Source organism: Mauremys mutica, chromosome 2 (genome assembly GCF_020497125.1).
Source record: "Mauremys mutica isolate MM-2020 ecotype Southern chromosome 2, ASM2049712v1, whole genome shotgun sequence".
In the NCBI taxonomy this organism is placed as follows: Eukaryota; Metazoa; Chordata; order Testudines; family Geoemydidae; genus Mauremys; species Mauremys mutica.
The window spans coordinates 170,442,579-170,465,130 of NC_059073.1; the positions used below are offsets into that span (position 1 = coordinate 170,442,579).

General features: G+C 42.1%; 1 protein-coding gene and 1 long non-coding RNA gene across 2 annotated transcripts in view; one reads left to right on the forward strand and one right to left on the reverse strand.

The window, feature by feature from the left end:
- Positions 1-22,552, reverse strand: part of LOC123364721 — a 78,493-nt gene that overhangs the window by 32,959 nt on the left and 22,982 nt on the right. The window lies entirely within an intron of this gene.
- LOC123364718 (sodium-dependent neutral amino acid transporter B(0)AT3-like) overlaps positions 3,318-22,552 on the forward strand; it is a 76,412-nt gene continuing 57,177 nt past the window's right edge. Inside the window, exons 1-2 of the mRNA XM_045007054.1 lie at positions 3,318-3,503; positions 18,836-18,976. Coding sequence (XP_044862989.1) covers positions 3,344-3,503; positions 18,836-18,976 — 301 coding nt within the window. The 5' untranslated portion in view covers positions 3,318-3,343. The remainder of the gene's footprint in view (positions 3,504-18,835; positions 18,977-22,552) is intronic.

Consider the following 22,552-nt stretch of genomic DNA (forward strand, 5'->3'; position numbering starts at 1 on the left):
CCTGCATGGCATCCAGGACTGTGTCAGACTCACCTCCAGATTTCTCCCCCAGTTGTAGGAAGCTCTGAAAACTCCCCGCTCCTTCATCACTCCTCAGCTGCATAAGGAGGGATCACTGTACAGAGACCTGCTCCCCATCCACCCAACACCCGTGCATCCAGACCTTCTCATACCCAGACCCTCCTGCTGAGTCTCATCCCCCCAAACACCCAGAACCCCCCCGACAAGCCCCACTCCCCCTGCACCTGAACCACTCCAATGGGCCACCTGCACCCAGATCCCCACCCTACCGAGACCCAACCAGCTGCACCTGAATCCCCACCCCACTGATCCACACTCCCCAGTATCTGGACACCCCACCACTGAGATCACCAGCATCTGAACTCCCTCCGCCAAGCTCTATCCCCTCCACACCCAGACCCCCCCGCTGAGCCCCAACCATCTTCACCTAGACCCCCCTGCAGATTCCCATTACTGTTGCACCAAGACCCCCCCCAATAAACCCCTGTGCATCCAGATCCCCCCGCACCCAGATTGCCCCATACAGAACCCTCTCAATCTACACCTGGATCCCCCTACACTAAATCCCTCCAAGCTTGGAGCCTGCCTTGCTGAGCCTGCCTGCCCACACCTGGTGCACATGTGGTGTTTCTGGGGTAGGCCCAGTCCTTGCCCTGCGTCAGGGTTGGGTGCAACCTCACCACTGAGTTTGTGTCCTGGGGGGAGCTGCACAGTGATCTCCCACCTCTGTGCAGCTAGAGGCTTGTGTGCCTCAATATCATGCTAGAGCCTCCACATTTATTTGACAAATAAAATTTGCAGAATTTTGCAAATTTTTAAAATATTGTGCATGGAATTTTTAATTTTTTTTGGTGCCGAATTATTAATTTTTTGGCGCAGAATGCCCTCATAAGTATGCTCACAGGACCCTTTATGAAAACAGTGTGTTTGTTTGTCAGGCCAGATAGGAGTTGCTGTTTCAGAACAGTGAACCATTAACCAAATGGCACTGAGGGGTTTTTCAGGTCCCAAGTGAATCGCCCATTGAAACAACTTACCCAAGGATGTGGAAGATTCTCATCAGTTAATGGCTTTAACTCAAGACAAGACAGCTTTTAAAATAAAATGCCAAACTCAAAGAGAAGTATGTGCTTGATGCAGAAAATACTGAGTGTTTTGGGCCTGTATTATGCATTATAAAATGAGCTGGTTATAATAATAATCCTGTCTGGCCTTAAAAATATATCAATTTACTGCACATTGCTACTAATATGTAAATCATTAAAGAAACTGTATTTATACATGCAAAGAAGCAAGTGTCAGGCGAGTTTGCAAAAAGAAAAATAGCAGTTAGAAAATAATTAACATCATATTAGGTTGCTTAATTAAGGATTCTAATTTGTTTACACCTTGTTCTCATGAACCTAAGACAATTTTGTTAGAGTAAGGGCTCATGAGAAAAGGTGTTGTGCACTAGTACCAACAGGCATTATATATAAAAACCTGTATATGCAACGTTGTCCTGAGAGCTTCTTAATGAGGCTTTGATCCCTAAACCCTTTAGCACCTATCAGCTCTTAACCAGGAGGCAGGGCTACTCAGGAAGACCAGGGCATTAAAAAGCCTACTTCTAAGCGACCAGAGGAGCTAACGAACAGGAGCGGCTAGCAGGGGAGTTCTGAGATAGCTTAAGATAAATCATTTTTCAAGCATGTTGCTCCACACAAAATGTCTAGAGGAGGCCCACATTGTTACTTTTAGCCTAGTGCTCTTACTTGAGCGGTGGGAGGTCCAGGTTCAATACTCTCCTCTGCCTGAGATGGAGAAAGGATTTCAACAGTGGTCTCCAACCCACCTCAGGCAACTGAGCAAACCACTGAGCTATGGGATAGTTCAAGAGTTATTGGGTTAGCAAGAGAGAGTGATTCTGTCACATGGTGGTTAGGGAACCAACCTGGGAAGTGAGACCCCTCAGGGTCCAGTCCCCCTGTTTCAATGGCTCTTCAATTATTTATACACCGTGGAACAGCTTCACCAGGAGAGACTGAAGGAGCCACACACCAGAATATCCCACTGGGGTAATTACCACCTCCCACCAGATTTTGAATGGGACCTTTCCCATGAAATAGGCAAGTGAATGCCTATCTTCCCTGGATCACTCAGGTCTTAGGTGGGAGATAGGCATCCATGTTCCTTGAGTGAGGCAGCAGGTACTTAGGTGCTAAGGGAACTTTTACAGCAGAAAGGAGTTCTGTGAATAGTGGTGGAGCCTAAGACTGGGATTTAGGTGGCTAAACCCCAGAATTAGGTGACTAAATCAAGGATTAAGATACCTAAGTACCTTTGTGAATCCCACTGTAGGTCTCACACTTCCCAGGGAGTTCCCTAATCACTGGGATATAGAGTCAATTGCTCCCTCTCTGGCCCTATGAATGTTTGTTCATTTATACAGTGGAACAGCTTCAGCGGGGGAGCTTTTCCCCTTCTATCAGATAGAATACCCAATAGCTCAATGGTTAGGGCAGTCATTAGAGATGTGGGAGACTTGGGGCTGGCACTTAAACCCAGATCTCACATGTCCCACTTGAGTATTGGTATTCTAGGGGACAGCTCTGCCCCCAGTAATTTTTTGAAGAGGCTCAGTTTGGTAATGTTACTCATGTTTATTATTCATCTATACAAATAATGTATAGGGGAGAAACAAACAAAATAGCCTCCCTCAGTACAGTGCATTAACTGATAAAAGTGCTTAATTTCATTTTTCCTTACATTTATTTTACTTTCCTTTTCTTCCAAAAGATGTCATCAGTCAACCCTTTTAACTGAGTGATGGAAACAAAGTAAGCTTCCTGCCAAGGCTGGGGGATGGCTTTTTCTGAGCAAAGCTGTTTAGGATTATTTTTAAGAAACACTTTTTAAAATATTTTATTATATTAATGTGAGCTGAATGTTGCAAGATATTTTTTGTTTTCAGATGACAAAACTTTTGTAAAGTATCTGAGAGCCCTAAGGTTTAATAGGAATCTACAAACAAAACAAACTGTTTTACACTGAGTTACCAATTAACAGTAGCTCTCTGCGTTCTACAAATAAAGAAGGAAATTACAAAAAACGGGCCAGAGAGATAGCTCCATCTACATATTCATCATTCCCAGTTTTGGTTTTAAATTGCAAATCCTTACACATTTTGGGTGATGTAAAGTGATGAAAGCTCCACCTCTTTTCCAGCAATCTTCAGACTCTCCTCATATAAAACTTGTAGGAGAGCCAGGCTCTGAAGTATATAAAGTTTTTTCCCCCATTCGTTAAACAGCAGGACAAAAGAATACCACACTTTGTAAGGATGTCAAATGCTCAGTCATTGGATATCCCTGAAGTTCTTAAAGAAGATGACAGACCAAAGTGGAACAATAAATTCCAGTATATTTTAAGCTGTGTTGGATTTGCAGTAGGCCTGGGAAATGTGTGGCGATTTCCATACTTGTGTCAAATATATGGAGGAGGTAAGAGCAAGCTGGGATCTTTCATGAAATTAAACACACAATACTAATTTAACTATATATATAAAGCATGAATGGGCAGGGAAAATATGTTAATAAATCTAATATTCTATTTTTGCTTTTTTAATGTAATCTTTTCCACAAAGTAGAATAGCTTTCTCACTGTGTGAAAGTGATATTTTAAAAAGATACATTCATTTAGGAAATGTCCACAATGCTTTACAATAATCATGAATTAGGAAAAATCAGTGTTAAAACTTTTTACTATCATCATAAAATAAGGTGTTTTTAGTGGGGTAATACAGGGATTTTGTTTTGACCCAATGTTATTCAATATCTTTCTCAATAATCTGTGTAATGCTGATGGCCTTTGGGTTGATAATCATCATCATCAGCGAATCAAACCTGGGACTTCTGGATCTTAACACATGAGCCACTACTACCTGAGCTGAAAGACTCAGCTATCCTATGCTAAGGCTGTATAAGGCTCATCAATGTCTGTGTGATTTAGTCTGCACCAGAAGGGAATACAGTGCCACAGTGAGTGGACATGGCTTACATCTGGTAAATGTATAAAATCTATGCCAGTACAGTTTGCAGATGACACAAAACATGGAGTGTTAAATGAGCAATCAGGATTGTATGGCAAACTAAGTCTAGTTGAATAATATGCTTTTTGATAGAGCTAAATAGAAGATCAGACATCTGAGAACCAAGAATGTAGGTCACACTTATAGGATGGGGGTACTTTGGAAACAAGTAGCTCAGAAAGCTATTTAGATGGCATGGTGGATAACCAAGTGAACATAAGCTTCTGGTGCAATGTAGTGTTTAAGAGTATGAACACTTGGAAGTATAAGCAGAGAACTATCAAGTGGATGTAGGGAGGTGTTATTACAACTAAATCGAGCATTTTGAGACCATTTTTTGAAATGGGATGATCACCTTTTAAAAAGTAAACTGAAAAATTTGAAAGGATGCAAAAAATGAGCTACAAAAATGTTTCAAGGTCTGGAAAACCTGCCTTACAGTGGGAGACTTAAAAAGGTCAATACATTAGCTCACAGAGAAGGTTAAGAGGTGACTTATTGATGATTTATAAGCAAGTACTAGGTGCGATGGCTAAAAGCTGAAACTAGACAAATTTAGTTTAAAATAATTTTTTTTTACAGTAAGACTTGTTAGCCATTGGGGATGTGGTGGATTCTCTGTGATTTGAAGTCTTTAAATTGTCTAGATATCTTTCTAAAAATATATGCTCTGGCTCAACCAAAAGTTTTGGGCTTGATCCAAGAATCACAGTGATAGCCTGTGTCATGCAGGAGGCCAAACTATGTAACCTATCGATTTAATCAGTCTCTGACACATATGACTGGAGGATAGCTAATGTAACACTGATTTCTAAAAAAGGCTCAAGAGGCAACTCTGGCAATTACAGACTGGTAAACCTAACTTCAGTACCAGAAAAAGTAGCTGAAACCATAGGGATAGCTCAGTGGTTTGAGCATTGGTTTGCTAAACCCAGGGTTTTGAGTTCAATCCTTGAGGGGGCCACTTAGGGATCTGGGGCAAAAATTGGTCCTGCTAGTGAAGGCAGGGGCTGGACTCGATGACCTTTCAAGGTTCCTTCCAGTTCTAGGAGATTGGTATATCTCTGATTATTAAATATCAGATACATCAATGAACACCATATGTTGAGGAAGAGTCAACATGCCTTTTGTAAGGGGAATTTTGCTTCACCAATCTATTAGAATTCTTTGAGGGGGTCAACAAACATGTGGACAAGGGTGATCCAGTGGATATAGTGTACTTGGACTTTCAGAAAGCCTTTGACAAGGTCCCACACCAAAGACTTATAAGCAAAGTAAGCTGTTATGATAAGAGGGAAGGTTCTCTCATGGATCAATAACTTGTTAAAAGGTAGGAAACAAAGGGTAGTAATAAATGCTCAGTTTTCACAGTGGAGAGAAGTAAATAGCGGGGTCCCCCAAAGATCTGTCCTGGGACCAGTGCTGTTCAACATATTAATAAATGATCTGGAAAAAATAATGAACAGTGAGATGCAAAATTTGCAGACCAATACAAAATTACTCAAGATGATCAGGTCCAAAGCTGACTGCGAAGAGTTAAAAAGGGATCTCACAAAACCAGGTTATTGGGCCACAAAATGGCAAACAAAATTCAATACCAATGAGTGCAAAGTAATGTACATTGGAAAACATAATCCCAACTATAAATACAAAATGTTGGGGTCTAAATTAGCTCTTATCACTCAAGAAAGAGCTCTTGGGGTCATTGTGGATAGTTCTCTGAAAACGTCTGCTGAATGTACAGCAGCAGTCAAAAAAGCTAACAATGTTAAGAAACATTAGGAAAAGGACAGATAATGAAACAGAAAATATCATACTGCCACTATATAAATCCATGGTATGCCCATACCTTGACAAGTTCTGGTCACCCCATCTCAAAAAAGATATTTTAGAATTGGAGACAGTAAAGGTCAACTACAGTGAGTAGGGGTATGGAATAGCTTCTATACAAGGAGATTAAAAAGAGTGGGATTGTTCTGCTTAGAAAAGAGATAACTAAGGGGGGATATGACAGAGGTCTATAAAATTATGAATGGTGAGGAGAAAGTGAATAAGAAAATGTTATTTTGCCCTGCATATAACAGAAGAACCGGGGTCATCCAATTAAATTAATAGGCAGCAGATTTAAAACTAACATAAGGAAGTGTTTCTTCACACAACACACAGTCAACCTGTGGAACTTGTTGCTAGGGGATGTTGTGAAGGACAAATGTATGACTGAGTTCCAAAAAGAATTAGATAAGTTCATGGAGAATAGGTGCATCAGTGGCTATTAGCCAAGATAGTCAAGGACACAGCCCTATGCTCTGTGTGTCTCTAAACCTCTGATTGCCAGAAGCTGGGACTGGACAACAAGGGATGGATCACTGAATAATTGCCCTGTCTTGTTCATTTCCTCTGAAGCATCTGGCAAGGGCCACTATTGGAAGACAGGATACTGTGCTAGATGAACCATTGTTCTGACACAGTATGGCCGTTCTTACATTCTTATGTCCTTAAAAATCTATGAATCATAGTTATTTTAGTATTTAAAAATGAACCAGAATATTATTTCTCCAAGTTTACAATAGTAGTACTTAGCAATAACATTTAAAAATCACTGGTGTGGCAGTGATTGAATAATTTTTTCTCTAATAAAGTATATCCTGCCATGGACTCTTGTTAGCCTCTGGCTTGGGATTTTCCCTGAATGGGACTCAGACACCTGGCTAACCTTTTGGGCTTGGTTCCATCTCAATTATGGGGAGAATAAAATGACTCTAGACTCATCCACTTGTACACCAAAATGTATCATCTGTCAGAGTACACTGTGTTACCCTAAATAACTTCCTTTCCTTTCTTACATGCTTTGATAAACAGTGAAAAAGTATCATTCACATCTGCATTAGCGCTCAAATAAATTAATGGAGCCATTCAGAGGTTTTGTTTCAGGCTCACTGCAAATATCACTGTATTGGTTACACGGGTCACATTTAAAAATTTAGATTTCTTTTTTTTTTTTAAGCGAGATTGTTCACAATCTGCCTCCAAAAAAAAAGTAATAATAATTAAGATCTTTGTCCTAAATTGAACTAAATCCAAATAAAATCTTTCAGCTGAAATACATGTTCACATGCCTCTGCATTTCATGGTTCCATTTTGGACTGGAAGCAGAAGTGTCAAAATGTTATGAGAAAGTCCATTATTCTGAGATTTACAAATCAACTTTTCAGATTCCAAATTGAACTTCTAAACCTTTTGTATTTTGTTCTTCACTAATTTAAACATAATTAGGGCAGCTATGAAAATGGCAGAAGAATTATAAACTTGTTTAAATGTCAAAAAATGCACATCTGCCTACTGAGGGGTTTCTTGCACTTCCCTGTGAAGCATCTGGTACTGGTCGCTGTTGGAGGCAGGATATTGTAAACTAGATGGAACATTAGTCTAAGCAAGTCTGACAATTCCCAAGTGTTAATGTCCACCCAGCACGCAGCAGCAGTTAGAAAAAAAAAGTAGAATGAGCTAGCTATTTTAAAAAGGGATTGAAAAGGCTAAGGTATTACGCTTTGTATTTCCATAGTTACACCTGTACAAAGTTGGTATAAAATGATATAATTATGTAGTCATTTGCATCCACTTTGCCCTGTTGTAAGCAATGACACAAAGTTACAGTGGTGAATAAGCTCTACTATATTGAACTGTAATCAGTGCTCTATACTTGAAGTTCCAGTCTGGTTACTTTACCTTAAGATAGATAAAGTCATGAGACTAAAAAAGGTGTGGTAACAGTGTGGCCCTGCGCAGCACCTGACCTCCCCTTGCTGCTCCATCAGAGGCATGGCTGGGGATTTCATAGGCACTGTGGTACCTTCCTGTTCTCCACTACCTTCATTCTCTTTAGGTTATGAGCCCTCCCTACCTCTTACTATCTATATTAAGGAATTATACAAACTAGGTGTTTCTTGTGCATTCAGAAACTCCCAAGATTATTTATTCTGTAAAGTAGAAATTAGAAGATGTTTTGCAGATTATAGTTAAAAAAAAATGATGGCCATAAGGTTAATCAAGATAAATAAATAACATGGCTAGATTTATTTATTTAAGTCTTGTTAATTTCAGGCTAAAATGTGACTTCTGGTGGGATTTTCAAAAGCACTCAAACAACTTAGAAGCACAAGACCCTTTGACTTTCAATGATTTAGGAACATAAATCCCATTTACATATTTTTGAAAAAAAATCTCATCTTTCAAACACAAGGAACAAGCAAGGAACAAGGAGCAAGGAACGCACTGAGCCATATGAAACCCTGTAAAACATTGTACCTCAGAGCCAGCCTATACTCTGAGGGGAATAGAGTATAGAATATCTATGGGAATATCTGTGCCAATGTACCGGTAGGTACACCACTGTAAATCCTTAGTGTAGCTGCAATGCACCAGTGCAGTGTAGCCTAATTTGAAACGGGCATAGACATGCACAATGCCTTCCAAGGCATAAACTGCAGTTCCCACAAGTGGTTCAGGTTTGGGTTTTATCCAAGTGTTTGGAAATCAGAGGTAATATTTTTCCTCATCTCTAAGCGCTCTACAAAACAAGAGATAAAATGTAGTAACATATTTTCGATTAATGTCAATTGCTTCCCATCAGACCTCTGAACCTTATTCATGGCAATTTGTGTTACTAAGTAACTTGGGTCTAACGCTCAGCTCAATACATTTGCAATCACAGAGAAAAACACAATATCAGTGCTGAAACTTTTATCACTCTCTGTCGTTAGTGATTATTTGGGTTTATTGCCTGAGTTAAGTAAGTTATTTACTCGCTATGACTAATGGATATAGATGCTGTTTGCCAGAGTAATAGGAGGCAAACAGACAGGATCCTAGGCAACTGGGATTGTAAAGGATGATTTTTAAACAGCCTGTTATGTACTTTGGCACTTAAAATTGACATACGAGAAAGGTTTTTTAAATAACAAATATGTATTGTGATTTTGAAAATATGTAGGACTTGAAAAGAAGTAGCTAGTCTAATAGCAACTTGGTGCAGTGTTTTATTTCTGATTATAGCCTACCATAGGTATGTCTGCCTCAAGCAAAAGTCCTCAGTAAGAGATCTTATGGGTCATATCAACTATTACTACTGCACCTAAGCCCAAGCATGTGACCTTACAGGATGAATTAAACAAAAAATATGTTACCTTTCATGCAAAGAGCAAGTTTAATTCTGGGGAAATAAAGTCACATTTTTCAACTTGGCATTCAAATCCCATCAGGGAGGCAGTGCTAAACTGCACCCAAACAACTGACCTATGGCCTACCTTATCCTCTGGCCTGATTTTGAACTAGCTGCCACAAAAGACAAGAGTGTCTGGAATAAAACAGACTCTTTATATTCTCAGCAGGGAAATATGACCTATACATATGAAGTTCACTAGTCATTTCACTAAATGGATTAGATCTTGAAAGTGAGAATTATGAAGTTATTGGAGGTAGAATAGATGTCTAACTTGCTCCTGCTTCTGGCCAAGTTTGAGACTCAAGAGGCCTCCATTTTACTGTACGGAGAGAGAGGTTAAAATTCAAGTGTACCTTTTTCCTAAGGAAGCAACAGGATTAGATATGTGTGCATAAAGTTGGAAGAAATTAAATCCCACTGTACACATATCTGGATATAGTGCATGCAAGTGTATATTTATAGAATTTAAGGCCAGCAGGGACCATTAGATCACCAAGTCTGTTTATCACAGGCCATTAAATTTCACCATTACTCCGGTACTGAGCCCAGTAATTTGTATTTGATTAAAGGCACCCAGTCTTAATTTGAAGACTCCAAGAGATGGAGAATCTACCACGTCGTTGATAGTTTGTTCCAATCTTTACTCACTCTCACTGTTAAAAAAAATTTGAATTTGTCTGGGTTTAGTTTCCATTCACTGTTTTGCCTTTCTCCACTAGATTAAAGAGCACTTTCATAGTTGTTATTTTCTCCCTGTGAAGATACTTATATGCAATCAAGTCACCTCTCAATCTTTGTTTTGATAAATTAAACAGATTATGTTTTTTAAGTGCAGTCCTAGCCAGAAAAACTCCAGAATCTTCTTCTGGAGACTAGCCAGGGTTCCTAAAGGCATGCTTAGGGTGTTGAACCAGTGCTGGAACATGGACAGGGCCAGCTGGTTGAGCACCAATGCCCTCCCCAAAGGGAAAGGCAATGGAACAGCCCTGCCCATCTCCATAACGAGTCAGATACCAGAAAGTGAGTAGTGAATGAGACAGGGAATTGCAGGAAAATAAAGAATGTCTTATGATGAAGGTAGTGGAATGCTGCTCTGGAGAGGTGGGGTCTAGCCCTGCCTCTCACACAGAGTTCTGGTATGATACTGGGCAAGTCACTGAAACTAAACTTTTCACAGGTGTGCTCCTCATTTTCTGGATCCACTGCACAGACATCTGTCATCTTCTGTCAATTAGTCCATTAGTTCAAATGGCAACCTACTACTGCTAGCTGGACCTGCATTAGGGAGGGGCTTCTCCAATATTTGCTGGCAGCAGGGGAATGTTGAGACCCATGAATCTTGGTTTCCATTCCAGTCTCTGGAGGGGAGTGTATTTGAGTGGACACAGACACTTTTCTCTGTGTCCCCGACAGCCTGTAACCATTCTGTTTTTTACACATATCCCATGCTAGTTCGTCATCCAAGTCTCCCCAGCTTCCTCCTTGCATCCTCATACCAGTCCCGTTTCCCACATCTAGCGAGTCCCAGTCTCCACTGCTGGTCTACCTGTCTGAGTCCCAGTCTCTCTATCCCAGTCTCTTTGACCAATCTTCTCCCTAGCTCCTCCTCAGATCCCTTCCCCTATTTGCTCCAAATCTCATTGCACAGCCAAACTATTAACTCCACCGCTCTTCCCCTCTTTCCCTCCCCTGTCCCCGAACAATTCAGGTATCCTCTGCATTACAGTCAGGTTGCGTCCACCTTCTTGATGGTCCCTGGGTTCCAGGAGACTGTCTCAGTGCTCTTGGTTACTCTGCCCAGAATCCCAGTGCCCATATCAGCAATTGTTAGGTTTTCTAATCCTTTAATCATTATCATAGCTCTTCTCTGAACTGGAGTGCCTCTCCATTTTATCAACATCCTTCCTGAGGCAGACACTTGGCATGGGAAATTTTCAGCCAAGTGGTTGAAGTTTGGTAGAATTATAAAATTGTTTCTCGCTGTCTTTAATCTCAGCTGCCATGCAACCTTCCCCTCCCCTGACTGTCCAGCCTCATGAAGAAGTAGTAGTAGTAGTAGTAGTAGTAGTAATGCAGAGGGCACGCATGTTTCACATCAGAGATAGGTAGTGAAGGTAGGAGAAAGACTTGAGTCTAACTCTGGCCCTGTTTTCCATTGTGGACATTCCTTTCTTCTCCCTAACACAATGATGCTGCTGCTCTTCTTCCAGCTAGATTCTGAATGGACCTGATTCAGGTCCTGTAGGTGAAATGGACCATTTGTGGGTCACTCTGGGATTTAGACATCCAGGTGCCTAGAGCAAGACAACAATGCACATAGCCAGAGGCAAAAACTTAGGCATGTACAGAACTTTAACAGGACAAATTTAGGCATCAGGTGACTTAGGCACCTAAAGGGTTCAACAGCAGCTGAATAGGGTATTGTGAATGTAAGGGACATGTAAATTCTGGACTTAGGTGTCTAAATCCTATCTCTTACTTTTTCCTGACCCTCCCCTTACTATGAAGAAGGTTCAAGTATGTGGGATGTCAGGTGATCAGAGGGGAAGACAGAGACTCAGGTGAAGATCCTGGGGTGGAGAACTGAGTGAGGGTCAGGTTTGTGGGAACCTTAGGGAAGGAAACTGAAGTATGGAGAGAAACTGAGGCAGGCTTCCCTGGGAGAATAACATGAGGGAGAAAGGAATTCAGGAGAGCTGGCTGTATTTTAAAGAATCCTTATTTAGTTTGCAGGAACAAACCATCCCAATGTGTAGAAAGAATAGTAAATATGGCAGGCAACCAGCTTGGCTTAACAGTGAAATCCTTGCTGATCTTAAACACAAAAAAGAAACTTACAAGAAGTGGAAGATTGGACAAATGACCAGGGAAGAGTATAAAAATATTGCTCAGGCATGCAGGAGTGAAATCAGGAAGGCCAAATCACACTTACAGTTGCAGCTAGAAAAGGATGTTAAGAGTAACAAGAAGGGTTTCTTCAGCTAGGTTAGCAACAAGAAGAAAGTCAAAGAAAGTGTGGACCCCTTACTGAATGAGGGAGGCAACCTAGTGACAGAGGATGTGGAAAAAGCTCATGTACTCAGTGCTTTTTTTGCCTCTGTCTTCATGAACAAGGTCAGCTCCCAGACTACTGCACTGGGCAGAACAGCATGGGGAGGAGGTGACCAACCCTCTGTGGAGAAAGAAGTGGTTCAGGACCATTTAGAAAAGCTGGACGAGCACAAGCCCATGGGGCTGGATGCACTGTATCCAAGGGTGCTAAAGGAGTTGGCGGATGTGATAGACTCAGACTCATAGGACTTTAAGGTCAGAAGGGACCATTATGATCATCTAGTTTGACCTCCTGCACAATGCAGGCCACAGAATCTCACCTACCTGCTCCTGTAACAAACCCCTAACCTATATCTGAGTTACTGAAGTCCTCAAATCGTGGTTTAAAGACTTCAAGGTTCAGAGAAGCCTCTAGCAAGTGACCCGTGCCCCATGCTGCAGAGGAAGGTAAAAACCTCCAGGGCCTCTGCCAATCTGCCCTGGAGGAAAATTCCTTCCCGACCCCAAATATGGCGATCAGTTAAACCCTGAGCATGTGGGCAAGACTCACCAGCCAGCACCCAGGAAAGAATTATCTGTAGTAACTCAGATCCCACCCCATCTAACATCCCATCACAGACCACTGGGCATATTTACCGCTAATAATCAAAGATCAATTAATGGCCAAAATTTAGGCTATCCCATCATACTCTCCCCTCCATAAATTATCAAGCTTAGTTTTGAAGCCAGATATGTCTTTTGCCCCCACTACTCCCCTTGGAAGGCTGTTCCAGAACTTCATTCCTCTAATGGTTAGAAACCTTCATCTAATTTCAAGTATATATTTCCTAATATCCAGTTTATATCCATTTGTTCTTGTGTCCACATTGGTACTGAGCTTAAATAATTCCTTCCTCTCCCTGATATTTATCCCTCTGATATATTTATAAAGAGCAATCATATCTCCCCTCAGCCTTCTTTTGGTTAGGCTAAACAAGCCAAGCTCTTTCAGTCTCCTTTCATAAGACAGGTTTTCCATTCCTCTGATCATCCTTCTCTGTACCTGTTCCAGTTTGAATTCATCCTTCTTAAACATGGGAGACCAGAACTGCACACAGTATTCCAGATGAGGTCTCACCAGTGCCTTGTATAATGGTACTAACACCTCCTTATCTTTACTGGAAATACCTCGCCTGATGCATCCCAAGACCGCATTAGCTTTTTTAATGGCCATATCACATTGGCGCCTCAAAGTCAGCTAGTGATCAACCAATACTGCAAGGTCCTTCTCCTCCTCTGTCACTTCCAACCGATGCGTCCCCAATTTATTACAAAAATTCTTGTTATTAATCCCTAAATGCATGACCTTGCACTTTTCACTATTAAATTTCATCCTATTACTATTACTCCAGTTTACAAGGTCATCCAGATCTTCCTGTATGATATCCTTCTATGTATTAGCAATACCTCCCAGCTTTGTGTCATCTGCAAACTTTATTACCGCACTTTTTGTGCCAAGGTCAGTAATAAAAAGATTAAACAAGATTGGTCCCAAAACCAATCCCTGAGGAACTCTACTAGTAACTTCCTTCCAGCCTGACAGTTCACCTTTCAGTATGACCCATTGTAGTCTCCCCTTTAACCAGTTCCTTATCCACCTTTCAATTTTCATATTGATCCCCATCTTTTCCAATTTAGCTAAGAATTCCCTGTGTGGAAATGTATCAAATGCCGTACTGAAATCGAGGTAAATTAGATCCACTGCGTTTCCTTTGTCTAAAAAAATCTGTTAGCTTCTCAAAGAAGGAGATCAGGTTGGTTTGGCACGATCTATCTTTTGTAAAACCATGTTGTATTTTGTCCCAATTACCATTGACCTCAATATTCTTAACTACTTTCTCCTTCAAATTTTTTTCCATACTACAGATGTCACATGAACAAGCCTATAGTTATCCAGATTACTTTTTTCCCCCTTTCTTAAAAATAGGAACTATGTTAGCAATTCTCCAGTCATACGATACAACCCATGAGTTTACTGATTCATTAAAAATTCTTGCTAATGGGCTTGCAATTTCATATGCCAGTTCCTTTAATATTCTTGGATGAAGATTATCTGGACCCCCTGATTTAGTCCCATTAAGCTGTTTGAGTTTGACTTCTACCTCGAATGTGGTAATATCTACCTCCATATCCTCATTCCCATTTGTCATCCTACCATTATCCCTAAGCTCCTCATTAAAGACTGAGGCAAAGTATTTGTTTAAATATTGGGCCATGCCTAGATTATCCTTAACCTCCACTCCATCCTCAGTGTTTAGCGGTCCCACTTCTTTTTTCTTTGTTTGCTTCTTATTTATATGACTATTGAACCTTTTACTATTGGTTTTAATTCCCTTTGCAAGGTCCAACTCTACATGGCTTTTGGCCTTTCTCACTTTATCCCTATACGCTCTGACCTCAATAAGGTAGCTTTCCTTGCTAATTCCTCCCATCTTCCACTCCTTGTAGGCTTTCTGCTTTTTCTTAATCACCTTTCTGAGAGGCTTGCTTATCCAGCTTGGTCTACACTTCCTGCCTATGAATTTTTTCCCCTTTCTTGGGATGCAGGCTTCTGATAGTTTCTGCAACTTTGACTTGAAGTAATTCCAGGCCTCCTCTGCCTTTAGATACACAAGTTCTTCTGTCCAATCCATTTCCCTAACTAATCTCTTTAATTCTTTTAAGTTAGCCCTTTTGAAATATAAAACCCTAGTCCCAGATCTATTTTGGTTTAGCCTTCCATCTAGTTTGAACTGAATTAGCTTATGATCATTCGAACCAAGGTTGTCCCCTACAACCATCTTTCTATGTGGTCCTCACTACTCCCCAAAACTAAAACTAAAATGGTATCCCCTCTTGTTGGTTCTTCAACTACTTGGTGAAGGAATCCATCAGCTATCGCATCCAGGAAAATCTGAGCCTTATGATTATTACTAGCACTTGTCCTCCAGTCTATATCTGGGAAGTTAAAGTCTCCCATGATCACACAATTCCCATTAGTGTTTACTTTATTTAAAACATTAAAGAGGTCTCTGTCCATATGCAAATTGGATCCCAGTGATCTGTAGCACACCCCAAGCACTATCCCAGGGGAGGCTCTAGTAGCTTTCTTTCCCAGTGTGATTTTTGCCCAGACAGACTCTGTCTTATCCATTCCATCACTTTTTATTTTTTTACAGTCTACCTCATCTTTGATATACAATGCTACTCCACCACCTTTGCCTTTATTTCTGTCTTTCCTAAACAGCACATAGCCTTCAATACCTGTACTCCAGTCATGACTACTATTCCACCATGTTTCTGTTATCCCTATAATATCTGGTTTCACTTCCTGCACCAGTAGCTCTAGCTCCTCCATTTTGTTACCTAGGCTCCTCGCATTAGTGTACAAACATCTTAATTTTTGCTGTTTGGCTTCATTGACATTCTTTACCCGATTAGCCACAGACATTCTACCACCAGTATGACCTATTAGACTGGTATCTACAATACCCTTCCTCTTTATGTCCATTCTCATACCCACGGCTGTATCCTTTCTTACTTCGTTTTCTTCCCTCTCAATGTTAAATTCCGGTGTGGAGATTACCTGGACATCTTCCAACTATCTCCCCCAAATTCCTAGTTTAAAGCTCTCTTAATCAGTTGTGCCAGCCTCCATCCTAGATGTCTATTTCCCTCCTTACTCAGGTGAAGTCCATCCTGAGAGAACAGTCCTCTGTCCATGAATGCTTCCCAGTGGCCATACATCCCAAAGCCCTCCTTATAGCACCACTGCCTGAGCCATCTGTTGATCGCCGTAATCTTGTCACACCTTTGTTGCCCTTCTCTAGGAACAGGAAGAATCCCACTGAAGATCACCTGAGCCTTGATTTCCTTAAGTGTCTTCCCCAGCCTGGCATAGTCTTCCTTGATACGTTCCAGCAAGAATCTAGCCGTATCATTTGTTCCCACATGGAGGACAATCAGCAGATTCTTTCCTGCTCCCGTTAGGATCCTCTTCAGCCTCAGGTCCACATCCCATATCTTAGCACCTGGCAGACAGCACACCCTTCCATTATCCGGATCATCTCTGGTTACAGGCCTGTCTACTCTTCTCAGTAAGGAGTCCCCAATCACATAGACCTGCTTTATCCTGGTGATGGTGTTATTCTCCTGTCTCTCCCCTGTTCCCTCTGGCAGCAAGGCCTCATGATTTTTATTGTCCCTTGCAATCCTCTGCAACCCATCCCATATCCTCCTGGGGCTCATATTTGGTGTTGTTATCTCCATTGACTCTTCCTCTCTTCCTATAGAACTAGCTGCTCTTTTCTTCTTCCTTGCCCTCTCACCTTCAGTGACCACCTGCTGTGCCCCTTCATTTTCCAACTCTGCAAACCTGTTCCTGAGCTCTATTTCTCTTTCACTAGCCCGTCTTTTCCTCTGCCTGGTTCTCTTAGTCACATTCTTCCACTGTCTACTTTCCTCACCAAGCAGTCTCCCCTCAGAGTTCTGTGGTCCTGCTTTCATCTGCAAGTCTGAGTTTTTCCCTTCAGCCTCCTCATGTCCTTGCTCCATCATCTGCTTGAACCCCCTTCTAAACTCCACCAGAGTTTCCACCTGCACTCCAATCTTTGGATCATGCAGAGCCATTGGCCATTATCTTTGAAAACTCATGGTGATCAGCTGACTAGAAAAAGGGAAGAAGGGGGATCCGGGGAACTACAGGCCAGTCGGCCTCACTTCAGTCCCTGGAAAAATCATGGATCAGGTCCTCAAGGAATCAACTCTGAAGCACTTAGAGGAGAGCAAAGTGATCAGGAATAGTTAGCATGGATTCACCAAGGGCAAGTCATGCCTGACTAACCTAATTACCGTCTATGATGAGATAACTGACTCTGTGGACGAGGGGAAAGCAGTGGATGTGTTATTCCTTGACTTTAGCAAAGCTTTTGATACTGTCTCCCACAGTATTCTTGCCAGCAAGTTAAAGAAGTATGGGCTGGATGAATGGACTATAAGGTGGATAGAAAGCTGGCTAGATCATCAGGCTCAACGTTTAGTAATCAATGGCTCCATGTCTAGTTGGCATCCGGTATCAAGCAGAGTGCCCCAAGGGTCGGCCCTGGGGCCGGTTTTGTTCAATATCTTCATTAGTGATCTGGAGGGTGGCTTGGACTGCACCCTCAGGAAGTTTGCAGTTTCTCCCATTTTAGAGTTGACACATTGGAGGGTAGGGATAGCATACAGAGGAACCTAGACAAATTAGACGATTGGGACAAAAGAAATCTGATGAAGTTCAACAAGGACAAGTGCAGAGTCCTGCACTTAGGACAGAAGAATCCCATGCATTGCTACAGACTAGAGACCGAATGGCTAGGGAGCAGTTCTGCAGAAAAGGACCTAGGGGTTACAGTGGACAAGAAACTGGATATGAGTCAACAGTGTGCCCCTGTTGCCAATAAGGCTAACGGCATTTTGGGCTGTATAAGTAGGGGCATTGCCAGCAGATCGAGGGACGTGATCATTCCCCTCTATTTGACATTGGTGAGGCCTCATCTGGAGTACTGTGTCCAGTTTTGGGTCCCACACTACAAGAAGGATGTGGAAAAATTGGAAAGAGTCTGGTGGAGGGCAACAAAAATGATTAGGGGATGGAACACATGACTTATGAGGAGAGCCTGAGGGAACTGGGATTGTTTAGTCTGCAGAAGAGAAGAACAAGGGAGGATTTGATAGCTGTTTTCAACTACCTGAAAGAGGGTTCCAAAGAGGATGGATCTAGACTGTTTTCAGTGGAGACAGATGACCGAACAAGGAGAAATGGTCTCAAGTTGCAGTGGGGGAGGTTTAGGTTGGATATTAGGAAAAACGTTTTCATTAGGAGGGTGGTGAAGCACTGGACTGGGTTACTTAGGTAGGTGGTGGAATCTCCTTCCTTAGAGGTTTTTAAGGTCAGGCTTGACAAAGCCCTGGCTGGGATGATTTAGTTGGGGATTAGTCCTGCTTTGAGCAGGGGGTTGGACTAGATGACCTCCTGAGGTCCCTTCCAACCCTGATATTCTATGATTCTATGAAAAGGCACTGGCTAGGAAGTGAGATGAGGGTCTTTGCTGGTGAGGGAGAAAAAGTAGAATAAGTGGTGTTTGCTGGAGAAGGAGGGGAGATTAAACATTTGAAAGGAGGAGAAATGGAGGGAATGTTTGAGGGTATTTATAGCCTTATGATTACTGAAGAGAATCTGCATTGCTTAAGGGTAGGGAGTTTGTAACACTAAGAATCTGAGTCATGCCTCCCACAACTAAATTGCTGACTGAGTAATCTGACCCTGTGCTTGTACAAGGCCTACAGCAGTTGGGCCACTATCTGATTGTGGGCCTTGAGTATTACTGTAATAAAATATAACAAGCAGCAATAAAGAATAATTTGTGTGAGATGCAGAGTTTCTATGGCTTAACCATGTTTAATTATGTTCCTAGGGGCATTCTTGATCCCATACGTCATAGCACTTATCTTTGAAGGAATCCCATTGTTTCATCTCGAACTAGCCATAGGACAGCGCTTGAGAAAAGGCAGCATTGGTGTCTGGAATACCATCTCACCTTACTTTGGAGGAGTTGGTATGTTTCTCCATGTTCTCTGTAAACTAGTTACCCCGCTGTCAAGAGCCATATTTAATACTGTCTAGGGAACTGGTTAAATAACTGAAACAAGTGCCTCAAGCTCCAACCCAGAGCAATACTGGTTCTAGGAAACTAAAATTTGATCTCCCTGGTCACACTGTCCAGCAGTTCTTACTCATTCACAAGCACATAGGACTCCTCTCTGATATGAAACCTCAAAACCCTTTTATTTAGGAAACATAACAGTCAGTTACATAAAATAAAATCAGTCTAGTGGGACACAGTGGGTTTGTTAAAAATATCTCAAGGCCCAAGTGATGTGCCCAAGAGAACCCTGCTTGCTCACTAGACCCAACCCCCTTTGGGTCCCTTCCATTTGGTTTGGGAAAAAATAAATGAATTAGGCATTAACCCTAGACAGAGACAAACCCTTAATGAAAACAGGAGAGCATTTGGGGTCCTTATCAGGAGTCACACAAACATACCTCCTTCCACCAGAAAAAAAAAATAAAAAAAATAGGACAATGTACAAGTCCCCAGCAGTTAAGCATGTAGAGGAATACTCTAACACTATCATGGGTCTGAACAGCGTAGCCCCAACCTGGGTACCTTCTGTAGGCCATTGACACTTGGGTGTAATGCTCACAAACAGCCTCCAACATGTAAGTAACTCCCAGCTATGTCTCTGTATGTGTGCTGCAGCCAGCCAGCCACACTTTGGCTCTCACCAGTCTTCGTTATGCTGCAGGGCAACCCCAACACCCACCCCATCCCAGATCTTACCCCAGAAATATATGTTCTGTACTGCCCAGCCCTCTCCTGAACAGTACGAATATGTTAAGTGCATTATTCCTTTAAGGGAATAATATGCACACAACTTGTTATCCCAAATGGAGTTACCCAGACACTTAAACTTGAACACACTAGATTAGATAAAACAGTAAAACAAGTTTATTAATTACAAAGATAGATTTCGAGTGAAAACACGTAATGAGGCATAAAAGCCAGAAGTGAATACAAGAAAAATAAAGATAAAATCCTTAACTGGTGCCAAACTTAACAAATATTAATTTCAAAGCAAAGTTCTCACCACATGCTTTCACTGACCAAACTGTCAGGTAAGGACTCCTCCCCCAGAGTCCAACAGCTGCTTCCATTGTCTCTTCAGGTGTAGTGAATGCACTGGGCAGTAGGGAGGGAGGTACCTTGGGTGTCTCTCCTTTTTATAGTTTCAGTCCCTCTCTTGAAAAACATTTCAAGCTGAGAACCAGAAGCCAAAGAGTCTATGTGGAAGGACAATCCTTACTGTTTTTTTCACCTGTTTGAAATTTGTCTTCCCTTCCTGCTTGATGAATCTGTTCACTGCTTAAATGCAAATTAAAGCATGGATGCATTCCTCTGTTTATGACAGATCTGTTTGCAACTTCTGTGTAGGGTTTGGAAAATGTGTTAATAACACCATACAGGGGAATATTATAACTTCACATATCATTTGTGTGGCAACATTGTACCTCATAATCCATGTCTTGTACAAAATTATTACAGTAATGTGTAGGATGTGAACATACAGGCCTATTTGGTTACATACACACAATGAAAGACAGCAGCATATGAAGCTACTACCTGTAATGTGTAGACAGCAGCAGGGAGCACCAGAGAGATTCCTCTGCCTGCGGCACGAAATGGGCACTCTGCGGGCATGAATTTCTTCTCACTTACACCAATGGAAATCAGGCTTTTCTGGCTTCCACCAAAATAAATATGGTTCTGCCCACTGATGCCTAGAACATTCCCTCAAGTATTGGAAGTGATTGGATGGGCAGCACCACAATCCTTCAGGCCAAAGCTTGTCTATTTGTAGCAGGATGGTGAGGTGCGGAATGTATATGTTTAATTCCATTTGAAGCAAGGAACCTCGGAAATTCTTCAGAACAGAATTTAGGCCCGTTGTCACTCACCAACTGTAACAGTAAACCAACTTGGCTAAACAAGTTACCAAGACCACTGGACATCCTTGTAACTATAGCACAAGTAATTCTGAAAACTTCTGGTTATTCTGACCTTGATTACAACCAAAAACATAAAGGTCCAGCAAAGCCCATATGAACATGTGTCCAAGGAGTCTGAGGCCATGACCAAGGCTGTAGATGAGCTGGGCTAGGATCATGCTGAATTTTCTGACACTTAGTAGAGCCTTGCTCGCAATAAGTTTGTTGATCCTCATTTACCAGATGTGATTCTGGGTTATGGTCTTCATACATACAATGGCAAAATGACCTTCCTGAAGAGCTTCCAAAACCTGAGACTGAAGTGATTTTGGAATGGTCACATACATTCTGCATCAGATGCAACCGTGATTCACAGATAATTCACGGTGACATTACACAAATTGTGTAAACTGGGGATTCTTTTGATCTTGAACACTGTACATTGCAGTATGATTCCTCTCAGAAGAAAAAGCATACCATCCTTAGTGGTTACTTTTTTGATGTCTGTGCTAGTGATAGGTAATTGTAACAGGGTCAGCACCTGCCTCTTGCAAGCGTCCCCTCTCTCTGGCCAACAGTGTCTACAGTCTCTCAATTCTTTTCAGCAGGTTGGTACCCATCTCTCGCGAGTGCCTCTTTCCGGCCTAAGGATCTCGTCAGGTCTTCAGCAACTCAGTCTTCTGGCCAAGCTGCCTATACTGACCCACAGGTCCTATCTCAAAGCTCTCAGTAATGTCCTATAGTCCCCCCCAGGCTCCGGTCCTCTGTCTCACCAACAGGGCCTAGTACCCTAGTTGGCCAGCTTACATGTGAAGGTTCCTGCTCTGGGATGGAACAGCACTCCCTGGGGACTTGTCGCCTGCTTTTTAGTCCTCTGACCCCGGCTCTCCAGGAGTAAAAAGTTCCATGGCCAGTCCCTTCCCTGAGCCTGTCTTCAGTGAGTCCTGGCAGCTAGACAGAAGCTATTCCCTCACCTGACAGCAATGCCAGCAACTACCTGCCTTAGTCCTTGCAGCCAGCCAGGAGCACCTCTTGCTTCCCCCAGTCTCTGCAAGCAGACTGCCCTCACTCTGGCCCTGCAGCTCATTTTATATGAGCCTGCTGGGCCCTCACTGGCTGTTCCCTGCAACCTCTCTGATTGGCTGCTTCCCTTGCAGCTACTCTAGCCCACCTGCAGGATCTCTCCAGTGCTCCTTTCCTGGGATGGGTGAGGCAGGACCCCGAGGCCTCCAGCAGGTGGCCTTTGGGCCTAGTCCACCCCATCACAGTAATCTATTCATCAAATTGAGATAGATTACTTTGTCTGAAGTTTCTTTGAGTTGACAGGAGTTTGAGCATAGCAGTTGCAACAGCCCATCAGCATTACCATGCTGAGTCCCATACAGTATAGTATAAATATGAATTGAAAGTAGCAATTATCATCATTGCATACGAGCAGCAGCTAATGACAGAAAGCCAGGTTTCGGTCCAAAAAATTGAAAGTAACAGGCAACAATCCATCAGCAAGGTAAAATGTCTACCATACAGATTGGTATGGAAATGTCCGAATTCCTAAGATAATGCTGAGAGCTTCTTGCTTTATTTG